We start from the raw sequence: 12,834 nt of genomic DNA, 5'->3' as shown, positions 1-12,834 counted from the left end.
AATAAAACCGGTATTTGCTCGAAAACAAGAACGCTGTACTGAATATTGTGGAACCCAACCCACAATGTGGGTGCACCACTATTTAAACTCAGTCGAGTCAAATTTAAAAAAAAATTAAAGAGCCCAACTCAAGAGTGCTGGAATGCTGGAAAACAACAAGCTTTGTTAGTTTTGCAAAAATATTGTTAAAAACTCCAAATCCAAACCATGCGAGTTGTCAAATAATGCATATAATTTCTTTTTAGCAATAGCTATCTCGATGACTTTTAAATACACAATGAAGAGGCGAGTAAAAGCGGAAAAGTAGTTTTAACTGAGAAAAAATTTCTTTGTATTTTATGAAATAGCTATTTAGGGTATAATGTAGTATATATTTATTAAATTTTGATGGCTTTAGGTCTTACTTAAATATGGCAAACTTGACAATAAATTTGAAAGACACCTAGAAATAAGTATAACTCTTATTATACAACAAATTAAATTTTATAATTTTTTTTTGGAAGTTTACAGAAAGGATGTTAAATTTCTGAACTGTAAAATCCTTTATTAAAAAGGCAAGCTTTTCAACGGATTGCAGACTACTGTGAAACAAACAAAAACAGCGCAATATTCGATCAAATATTTACTTTCAAACACTGTTAAAACTGTGACATCGTACAAAACTTTAAAGTTTAGAAACGATTTAAGTTAAGCGAACTTACAGCTTGGAATAAATATCACTTAAAAAAGAAAGGCTTAAGTTAAAGACGCATAAAAAAAAGGTGGACAAGCAAAACTATTTACAGTTTATTAATAAACATATACTTACTTAAGTTTTGCTTCATGTTGAGATTTATATTTTTCTTAATCGTTATTAATTCGTCAAAATACATTACAGTTTATTGAACGATAAAAAAAAGATGCTCAAAACATTTAGTCCATGATCTGGTGCACAAAAAACATTTCGGTTAAACTTATTTTTTAAACTATCTACGTACTAAACAAACTTCAGATTCAAATAAAATCTTCCATAACAAAAAAACTCTTGTGTAATTTTTAAAACGTTTGTGAAAAAAAAGAGTTATCTAAACATAAAAACTTAGTTAAAAATGGTAAATATAGACAGTTATGTTCTTTTTTATAAATATGTAAAATTTCTAAACAGTTTATTTAAGTGCCGTTAAAATAAAGGAAAATATAGTAGAATAACTTTAATTATCTTAATATTAGTTTTTTGTTTAATTTTTAAGAGATAGGTATTCATTGAGTAAATATTTATAAATATATTTCAGATGTATAACTTTACTCTGGTTAAGTTGTTTCCGTATAAGGGGAATTCTTAAAATTATAAACAAACTCCTTTTGAAACTTGGTAACAGAATATCAATACTAATGCACAATGAAATTATTTTGTCAGATGTTGCAAAAAGTTAATTTTAAATTAAGCAAAAAATAATTTGTTACTCTGTTTTACTTTGGTTTTTCAAATTGAGTTTACAGTTATGTAATGGTTGTGGTAGTCATATTCCTTTTTAATTTAAATTTAAAAAATACTATATATTATTAAAGTGAAAGAGTTTAAGTTCTGGTGTAAGGCTCAACAACCAAAAGGTCTTTCTCCACACCAATCCATTGAATATAGTTGTGAGCGTTCACATTTTTCTTTCTGATATTTTTTCATTTCAAACAAAGTGACTCAAGTAAGAAAAGTTCTGTTAGTTATCAAAATAATTAAACAAATTTTGCTATTAATTCTGTTACATTTTAATTAATTTATTCTAGTTTCAATTCATTTTCAATTTCTAGTTTTCATTTATTGTTAAAGAGGGGACAGTAAGTACTGATGTTTTTCACTAAAAAGTATTTATAATTAAGTATTTTAGATATTTTAAAGTATATGTTAAGTTTTAGTGTGGCCTAGTTTTGTAAGTAGATGTCCTAAAGAAAGCTTTGAAAACTTTTGAGTTAAATAATCAAACCCAATGGTAGACGCATTAACAAAAAGAAAAACCTTTATATACTTTATTTTTTATTTAAAAAAATTAACCAGTGTATATTATAAGTAAAAGATTTTATTTTTAAATACATTGCTATTGTAGTACTTGATTTAGTTATTGCAACCTAAGCTCAGAGAATTTTGGACCCCTGCCACACTTTAATATAAATAAGATAAAAAAACTATCTAAATTACAGTTATTTTACAAAATTATTTAAAAGTTATTGTAATTTTGTGATTTTATTGTTATTGTTTTTTGATTACTATTCACCAACTATTTTTATCTTTAAATAACTGATATTTCCTAATGTCAGCATTGAAAACTCTGAGTTAAAGGCTGCAAGAACAAAAACCAGTGATCAACACATATAAATTGCCACTCAGGCTACTCAGCATAATTCAAATCAACTCAAGATAGTTTTTTTTAAACTCAGGCCACCTTAGGCTAATTCAATCATTTTTGAAAATTTTAGGGTAGTCTTTTATAGTTTTTGTACATCTCATACTTATTTTTAAGTTTATTTCATATTTGAAGTAGAGTTCTGATCAAAAGACACTTCTTTAATTAAAAATACTGCACTTACAGCTATAAAAATTCTTATATATATGTATATATATATTGATAACCTTTTATTTACAGCATCAAAAATTCAATTCAATTTATATTTATAAAAACCTACCTTCTAATAAGAAGTCTATATTTTTTATTGTCGCTAACAGGGTGTTCTACATATACAAAGTTAGAGGCCTGGTTTAAAATGCAACCTGCGCTTTAACTTATATAATAGATGTCCCCAAGCTAACAATTAAACTATAGTTGATAAATAAACTAATATGACTTTCTTACTATTTACTAAAGGTTTAATAAATAAATTACTTGTACTACTGTTTAACATAATTAGAGTCTGTGGTGATCAAAGGTATTTATAATAAAATTGCAAAACAAAAAGATGATAAAATACTGTACAGCATAAAACCAATAGATCAAATTACCAATTCTTTTAGAAGGCTAAAATACATGAATCAAAGAAGCTGAAAACTGAGTGTTTTTTTAAACTAAACTCATAAAGCAATATAAAAGCGAAATAAATTTGCTTAAACAAGATTGAAACCATTCACAACTAAATGCAGTAAAAAGCTGCAATAGCTTGAAACAGTAAAACTTAAAAGCCAGTGGCTAAAAGCTAACTGCAAAGCAGCCAAAACTGAAAGCCTGTTTCAAGCGTAGTTTAAGTTTATATACAACCTAGCACTCTCAAAAAGGAGAAAATTCGAATAGCACTGCATTATGGTTTTTTTCTTTTTGATTATGTTTTTATAAAATTGATTTATTGTATTTTTTTTATTTTCATATTTTATGCTTAAATATTGATTGTTTATTTAACTTTTGACACATCACATAAGGGATCAAAAGTTTGTAAGTTTGTTAGGTTCCAAAGTTTAAATAAAAGGAAAAAACAGAAAGTCAAAATAAAACAATTTCATTAGAAATATATCTTCTCTTTACTTTTTAAACAAAGCTTATGTAGTTTTTTACAGTTTGTACATTACTGATATTTAAACGTTTATAATAATAAAATTTTAAAAATTATTTTTTTTGAAGAAAGTATTACAATTTTAAAGTTTCTTCTGGCTAAGATAAAACAAGTTTGCAGGTAAAGTATCTAAAATACCTTTTTATCACCTTTTTAAGTTATTACAAAATCAATGTTTTTGAGCTTTAAACGTACTTTGAAAGCTCAGTATTATTTTCATAATGAGAAGTGGAAGTTCTACACAGATTATGCTTAACTCAGTTCAGATTCCGAAATGCTAACCATAAAAAATCTTTTAAAGGTGGTGTATATGAAAATGAGACTGAGCTTTTAAAGCATGTTTGCAACCTAAAGCGCAAAAAAATTGGGAGATGATAAAAAGAGCACAGCCTATAGCAGATGATAACAACCCTGTTTGTAGGCTGTGCTTAAAAGAATCAACAGCCGTTGTGTATACGTTTAAAAAAGAGTGTTGTCTAAATAAGACGAGTAAATTCATATAGTCCTGTCAACATATGAAAAGCTCCTCTTAAAATCCCAACAAATGCAGAGTATTTAATAAAAAAGTCACTTATTTGTAGTTTTGTAAACTTTAGTTGTTTGTTCAGATGGAAGATTAATTTTTGCTTGGATTTTTGTACTCTACAATATTCAATAATTACGTCCTAGTGTTTTTTGTTATTTTTTATAACTTTTTTGTTATTGTTTAGCAAAGTGCAATTTATTTCAAACCTACAGCTGATGATTAATAACAATTTTATTGTTTTTATAAAACATATGTTCAGGTATTTTTAAAATCAAATTTTCTTAACAAATTATATATCTGTATTATAATTTGTATTTAACATAAGTACTATGATTCATTATAAAGGATATTTAATTAATTGATATAAAATTTTTACATAAATTTTCTTGAAACACACTGGTTAACTATTATTTTATTAACTTTAATTTGTTTAAAATTGGAATATAAGTCTTTGTATATTTTATAGCAAAATAATTTTTTATAGTTATACGTCATTAAAAAACAAAAACATAAATTGTACAACAGTTTTTATTCATTGATATGAAATGGTATATAAGATAAAATGTAAAATTAACATATTTTGTCTTCTTGTTATTTATAGTTCTGTGCTATTTTTTTCTGTTTTGCAGAAATGTATTTAAAGCAATCAAAGATAATTTTAAGTTTTTTTCTTTTGTTTTTGGTGGGAAAATGTACCAGTTTAGATGTTGCCACACGAGAAAAAATTGATAGAACGTTTCAGGGCAGCTCCCATTCAAACAACTGGGCAGTTCTTGTTTGCACTTCAAAGTAAGTAGAAACATATTTTTTCAGTTTTATAATTTATATTAAACAGGGTAGCCACTAAACCTTGAATTCAGGAAAACCTGGAATTAGACAATTTAAGCTAAAAGAACCTGGAACTTGGGAAATTTTGAAAAATCCTAGAATTTTAAACAATTTTTACATGTTAAGTAGTAAGATTTTGATTTGAAACAATAAATCTATCATGTAGAAATTTTTTTTTGTCCTCATCAAAATTTTTTCTTGTTAAAAAACACATTAAAAGTAGCTTTACAGTATCTTTTTAATGATGTTATAATATTTTTACCTTAAACTTAAATTTAAAACTATAAAAGGGTGTATTTAAAAAACCTGAAAGAAATTTGGAAAACCTGGAGAATAGTTTATCAAAAACAAGTGGCCACCCTGAATAAAACATTAAGTAGCAGCAAATTGTAGTTGGCTACTTAATTTTTTACCAAGCTTTTCTTATAGTTACAAAAAATAACTTTTCTTTTTGTTTAAATAATCTGTTACATAAAGTTTACCTCCATTAATATTTTTATTAGCTTAAGACATGCTTGGGCAAGATTTTTGTGTTTTTCTATTTTGTTGCAAGAAAAACTAAATACACTCAATGTTTTTCTCAAGTGCAGGGCTCAGCAAATTAAGACCAATTTGCTGATTATGGCACATTTAAAATGAGTATTTAACCATTTTTTATAACAAAAAATATTAATTAATATTATAGCTCCAATTAACAGCTTTTTGCCCAATGATATGTTGTCTATAGTTTTTTATTATTCCTTATAGCACACTTAACAAAATAATATTTCTTGGAAGAAAATTAAATTATTTTAAAACTAATCATAAAAAAGTCACTATTAATTTTTTTAATAGATTAGAAACTTAAATTTGTTTTTAAAGCCATAACCATATTTACTAAGACTATATATAGTTAGTATAACAAAGATAATAAAAAGTAACAATATAAAATAGTTATACTTGAGAAAAAGCTGTTATACAACCCTTCATATATTTATATGTTAATTTTTTTTATACAAAAGATACTTATTTCATATTTTGTTGTTTAGTTTTTACTCTATAAAATTTAAATTTTTGTACTTAGAAAATGAAATGTATTCAAAATTTCTTAGTCTCATAAAAAAAGTAAATTCTACATATGCATGTATTCTAAGTTTACAGGTTGATATATTAATATAATAATAAACATAATTTGTTGACTTTTTTACATAACTTGTGGTTAAGTACACATGTTTTTAAGTTATGAATTGCTTTGAAGAAGTTATCACAAACAATGATAACATAAAGTAAGTATGCAATTAAAAACTTCAAATAAAAACTAAAAGCTCTAAATAGTTGCTTGATAAAGTTTGGTGTAAAAATATTTTCAAATGTTTTTACAATATAAAAATAAGGCAAAAATAACCAACTATTGCTTAAACCGTACTCTTTCTTTTAAGTTATTTTTAGTTAGACTTTTTTAGCTGTAACAAACATGAGATTAGAATATTTTTGCTTGTACTTATGACCTGTACCCACATAAAAGGTTCTGGTTCAATTACCGCCATGTGTCAAACGTCCTGTCAGTGTACAGAAGTGTGAAGCGACTGGGAATCCCTGACAGCCAGATAATTCTGATGATGAGCGATGACATGGCCTGCAACCCAAGGAACTCCAAGCCGGGTCAGGTTTTTAACAACAAGAACCATGACATTGACGTGTACGGATCGGATGTTGAAGTTGACTACAGGGGTAATGAGGTTTGTTTTTGTAGTTTTTCATAGTTGAATTTTTATTGTACAAAAAATGCTATTTGATTTTAAAAATATGCATTGCAGATTGCTGATCTATGTTTTTACAAACTAAACTATTGAGTATTTGTTTTAATAAAACTATAACTTGTGTAGTTTAATTATGTTTGTTAGTAAAAATGTAATATATAATTTCTCAAAACTATAATTAATAAAATTAAAAGTTGGTTTTATACCTTTTATACTTAAAAACTAAACTTTTTCATATTATAAAATGACTTTTATAAAATAGTAACTCTTGTAGATAAAAACTGTTCACTGTTGGTTATTAAAACACTGGATTAAAAAGCTTTTAATTAAGCAAAAACTATTTTAGAAAAACTAACTATATTTCTGGTGAAAAATTATATGAACTTCGGAGACTAATAGTATTATAGAGATTAAGTCAAAAAAAAAAAAGAAAATATTTTGGGTGAAATAAAAGTCTTTCTACCAATTAAAAAGTGGCTTATTATTAAAAAACAAAAAAAAATTAACGAATATGAAGAAAAATTATAATTTAAGAGGCCAAGAATAAATCTAAATTATGTTTTTTAATGTAATTTCCCATCTTTAAATTGAAGTTTTAATTCTTTTACTGAGATTCTTAGCCCATTAACTTAGAATGGTTGTTTTTAAAATATCATTACTTAAATGAGCTATATCAGTGCTTCTGAACCTTTTTCTAATGGCAGAACCCTTTTCAAAAGTTCAACTTTTCTGCGGAACCCCTAATTTAATTTTACATAAAATGTTAAATATAATATTTCCTGCAAAAAACAAAATAATTTCAGTAAAAAACAAATTTTTTAGCAAAACTATATCATTGTTAGAAATCATACCAATTGTAATAGTATTAAGTCAAGTCAAACTCAAAGTGCGCCAGAGGCAATAGGTATTTTATATATATAAATAAACGAAAACAAACATGATTGATTGTAATGTCAAAAAAATCTTTCCTTGCATAATAAAAACAAAATGAGAGCTACAAACAATAACGAAATGAGCATGAACCTAATCGAATTCACAGATTACTGTAATAAACGGGTAAAATGCCTAACGAAAAATAAATAAAAAACATGTAGTACAAAACTTGAACTTGTCTTTTAGCAACATGCATGTCAATGCGCGGTTTGATTTTTGATAGACTGAGACGGAGACAGGCAGAAAAGGTTGGAGTCAGCATACAGTTCCTTTACTTCGTTTTAATGTTTGTTACATGCGAAAAGCCGGACTCGCAAAGATAAGTGGTGGTGAATGGTGAAAGAAACTTTACTGCACGCTTTGCTAAGACGGGGTACTGTGAAATTGCACATATTCAAAAATCTAAAATCTCCTTCCCTTTGAAAATCAATTTTAAATTGCTATTTTCAGATAGTTGCAGCAATTTGTTTTCTGTATCTGTAGGAAGATTCACTTCTTCTGAAGCAATATCACACATAAAAGGATTCAAAATCCATAAACTTCCAATGCGAACATCTTCAGGAAAATAATGTTGAAACTTTATAGACAAAAGATCAAGGTGGTTGTATAATTCGTCAGAGAATTTGAATTCTATGCTTTTTTCATGGGCCTCATAAAACCGGTGAAACATCGCAAAATTACCATTGCTAACCTTTTCCTTCCAAAATGTAATTCTATTTTTAAACGCCTCAATCTTGTTTGTCATGACAAAAATGGAATTTTGCTTCCCTTGCATGCTTAAGTTCAAAGCGTTCAATTCTTCGAAAATATCGGTGAGATAAGCTAGCCTGGCCAAAAAAACATCATCTTCAAAGAACTTCACTAATTCTGAGCCTTTATCTTCTTTAATTCATCAAGACGAACTAGTGTCCGCCCCTTCGACAGCCAGCAAACTTCATTTAAAGAAGTCGCAGGTGGTCAGAATCTAAACTTTAACATAGGTCTTTAAAACATCTGGCCTTTGTGTCACTTTTCTTTATAAGTTTAAAAGTTTTAATCGACGCTGTGAGAATTTCTTGTAAACAAGAAGGAATATGTTTTGTTGCCAAGTTTTATCCATTAATTACCCATTAAATACCCATTGAATACCCATTAAAAGTCCTACCCCTAGATACACACTAAGCAGATCAATGGATGCTATAATTATATATGTTTTCCATTTTATGTGTTCCATTTTTTTTTTGAAGTTTATGATTTATGTTTTTTTTTTCTTTCAAATTTCTTTTTTAAATTTCTAAAGGCTTTGCGGAACCCTAGGGTTCCGCGGAACCCCATTTCAGAAGCACTGAGCTATATAACAGACCTTATTTTTAATAAAATATTATTTTGTTCAAACTAGGCCATGCATAAAGCCAAATTTACATAATTTTTGGAATTATATTTTTAAAAGTCTTTATTTTTGAGGTTTGTGATGGTTTTTCTACTTGTTTGGAAGCAAAATGCTGATCTTTGAAGTGGTTATTCATCTCTTCACATTCTGGAACCAAAATACTGTTAATGTAATAATCTGTGTTGATCTTAACCCTTGCTCCACAAAAATGAGAGGTGATTTTTCAATTATTTTGAGTCTGTAGCCTACATATGAGACAACAAGATTTTTGTTTGCAGAAAGCTGTTCTGATTTCTTACCTCAAATTTGAAGAGTTCTTTATCAGTAATAAAACAATTTTGTGGCAGCCTTGATTTTTCCAGCTTCTTTGCTGTTCTACAAATATCTTGGTGTGAGGTACTCTCTCTCTATTTTTATGTGTAAGACATTGTAGAAAATTATCATTTATGTTTTAACATTTTCACTTAAATTGATGTCCTTAGCTTTTTGTCTTGTAGATATATGTAGACTCCTGCTTAATTTTATCAGACAACTTTATCACCATCTAAAATCAGTATGTGCGTGGTCTTGAACTTCTTAGACAGTCTTCAGGTGTACAAAGCTCAATTAATCTGTTTACAACATTGTATACTGTGGATTTAGTCATCTTTATAGCTTAACAATATCTAAATTAAATTAAATTATTATCTCTCTTTTGCTAGTTTTTATAAATTTCAATACTTAATGCTACTTTATTTCAAAAGATAAAAGTTTGTCCCAATGACTTCATATTTACCATGTATATTTAACTTTCAAACATTTTACTTTCTATGCACAAATAAAATATGAACTCATTGTACAAAAGAAAATATTGTTGTTACTTTTTTTAGTTTTTATAAAACAAAAAGCTCTATTTTTGAATCTGTTGTATACTTTTGCTTATGAAATTAAAAAAGTTACATACATCTAGCTTTTAACTATATTTTATTAAATTCAATATTACTGTAATAATAATAATAAACAGTGGCTAATTTAATTTATATTGCTTTTATAATTTTTTTATAGCCTTAAAGTATTTTGTTTATATTTTTAATTATAACCGAAAAGCTGAAAAACTCGTTTATTAAAAAATAAATCTAATAAGTTTTGTAAATTTTGATAATAAAGTAGTTTAAAAAATAAATTTATTGTAACAAATGCTTATCATAGCTTCAAAGAATACTATGGTCATTTGAAATAATCCAAACATTATTTTCAAAGCCGTTGTCGTTCTGTCACTGCTTTATCAATAAAAAAAACAGCTTATTTAAAATAAACTTTGACAGTATTGTTTGGATTAAATATTTTGACTTTTATGGTTCTTGATACTAGCTTTTAAAATAAACTTAAAATATTTGCTATATGTTTACATAGCTGGTCTTATTGTCAAAGTTATTAATTTCATAAAGTTTATGCAACTGTAGTTTAACTATTTCAAATATCATCAAAAAAATTAATATGGCTTAAAATCATAGGTGACAGTCGAAAACTTCATTAGAGTGATGACGGGAAGACAGAGTGAAGACACTCCCAGATCCAAGAGATTGATGACTGATGACAGGTCGAATGTTCTCGTTTATATGACTGGCCATGGTGGTGAAGACTTTCTTAAATTTTTGGTTAGAACAGCTATTTAATTGTTTATACTAGTATGCTATAAATCTTTATCTTAATCTTATCTTTTTTTTTAATTAATTAACTTTTTATGATTTAACAAAAGTCTATTTTCTTTGTATGTTTTCAATTTTACGAAGTATAAAAGTTCGGTAATATTTTTATTATTTTAACTCGGAAATTAATTAAGTTAAATAATGTTACAGTAACTTATAGTAAAAATACTAATTAGAAAATCAGTGTAACAAGTTTATAAGACTTAAGATTCTGAGAGGTTTTAGAACTGTTATTTTCAATTTAACCTTGCTTATTATTTAAAAAAGATAGCTCTAAAAGTTCTTAGAAACTTAAATTCATTAAAACTAAAAAGTTAAAGTTCTTTTAAATTTTACTTAAGTAGAGCAAAGTAACAAATTCACTAAAAGCAAAGTAGTAATGATAAATAATAAGCAAATTATATTTTTTATTGTCTTCAATCTTTATGCTAATCATTACAATTGAAATGTTTTTCAGGACTCAAAAGAGATATCAAGCATCGAACTAGCCGACACTTTCGCCCAAATGCACGAGAAGAAGCGGTACAACGAGCTCATGTTTGTCATTGACACTTGCCACGCCGTTTCCATGTACACCAAGTTTTACTCGCCCAACATCGTTTCAATGGCGAGCAGCCAAGCCGACGAAGACTCTCTGTCTCATCACGTGGATGAGGAAGTTGGCGTTTTCATCATTGACCGGTTTATGTTTTTTTAAATTTACTTTTTTTAAAGTTTTTTCATAGGTTATATAGTAATTTTTTCTATAGATAGCTGACTACATTTAAAAACTGTTAAAGTTTATGCATATATGTATACAAATGAAATCAAAAGCCTAAATCATATACACGGATTAAGTTAAAATTACTAGTTTACTTTGCAGTCAAACTGTTAAAACAAGCAAACCAATAGTGTATAGTTCTTTAAATTCATTAAAAAATCCACTTTTTTTGTAAAACAAAAATTTATTTGATGAGGCAAGTAAACCAAATCTTACTAATCAACTTGTTTGACATACTAAACTAATACTAGATTGTATCAATTAAAAAATTAACTTATGATTTTTAGCCATATCATATTGTAAATATTTTCAATTCGATTTTCAACAAACAGTTTCACCTTCCACCTGCTTGAGTTCTTGGAAAAGCAACCCACCAAACCCACTTCGCTCAACAAGGGCTCCCACCTGTCCGACATGTTCAAGATCTGCCCCAAGGAAGTCTGCATTTCCACTCCCGGCCACTCCACCCGCTTGTTCAAACGGGATCCAAGCAAGACCCCCATCAGCGACTTCTTCGGCAGCGTGCGGAGGATCGACCTCTCCGCCGACGACTCCTACTTTTACTTCGACGTCGAGCCTCACAACGGAACTTCGGATGGGCTTTCTGAAAACGAACCTGAAGTGGTTGAAGAGGAGGGTGAGAAAAGGGATGGCTTTTTGAACGGTGAAATGAAGGGTTTCGTTGCAAAGTGGCTCAACTGGTACTTGTTCACCTTGTTTTGCTACTTTGTGGCGAAGTCTTTGTTGGATGACGATGTCGTAAGTTGTAAGAAAAAAACTGAGTAATTTCTTTTGTTTTTTTACTTTGGTTAATGTTTTAAGATGCTTTTAGAAGTTAACTTTTGATTTTTTTAGCTAAGACTCAATCATCACTTTTAAAACCTTTTAAAGTTATGACTTTAAAAGTATAAAAGCTGTTTCTTATGTTTTATACAACAAACGGTTTCTTGTTATAATGAGTTTTTACACCCACACAGTTAGTTTTATTCCTATTATGTATTACCTACACTACACCATTTTATAGTTTTCACTTTTATTAAATTATTATATTTTGATTAATATAACAAACTTTTTGCCTGACAATTATTTCTATGATTCGCTTAATTTTCGGTAGTAAACTATGAAGAAAGTTATATTTTTAAATTTTTGTTGTTTAACAATGCTTTAAGAAAAGTTGATACATGCAGTATTTTAATTGTTTTTATTTAAATTTTTCATGACTAAACATATTGTTGCTTTGTATGCTTTTGCTGTTTTTTTTACATTTTTCTTCTTATTTATTCGGATAATTTAAAAATTATTATAACATTTGATTTTATTAGTTCACGCGAAAATTAAATGTTTTTATAATTTGTTAATAGAAACTAAACAGGTTAAGAAACAAATAAATGTTATGGAATTAAAATCAAAAAGAAATTGCTGTGTACTTAACAGAAATATCAAAAAAAAACCTATAAATAAGTTTTTTACTATACATAGTT

The 12,834-nt window shown here is 27.4% G+C and overlaps 1 protein-coding gene across 1 annotated transcript; it reads left to right on the top strand.

The window, feature by feature from the left end:
• The first annotated feature begins 4,613 nt into the window (after positions 1-4,613).
• Positions 4,614-12,670, top strand: LOC145849934 (putative GPI-anchor transamidase). Its single transcript, XM_082955056.1, has 5 exons — positions 4,614-4,825; positions 6,369-6,582; positions 10,399-10,542; positions 11,051-11,274; positions 11,686-12,670. The coding sequence occupies exons 1-5, from the start codon at positions 4,668-4,670 to the stop codon at positions 12,137-12,139; spliced, it is 1,194 nt and encodes a 397-aa protein (XP_082811182.1). The 5' UTR covers positions 4,614-4,667; the 3' UTR covers positions 12,140-12,670.
• Positions 12,671-12,834: the final 164 nt, after the last annotated feature.

This window comes from Thalia democratica, chromosome 2 (assembly GCF_965202585.1).
Source record: "Thalia democratica chromosome 2, ktThaDemo2.hap1.1, whole genome shotgun sequence".
NCBI lineage: Eukaryota > Metazoa > Chordata > Thaliacea > Salpida > Salpidae > Thalia > Thalia democratica.
This window is presented reverse-complemented; position numbering and strand designations above follow the sequence as displayed.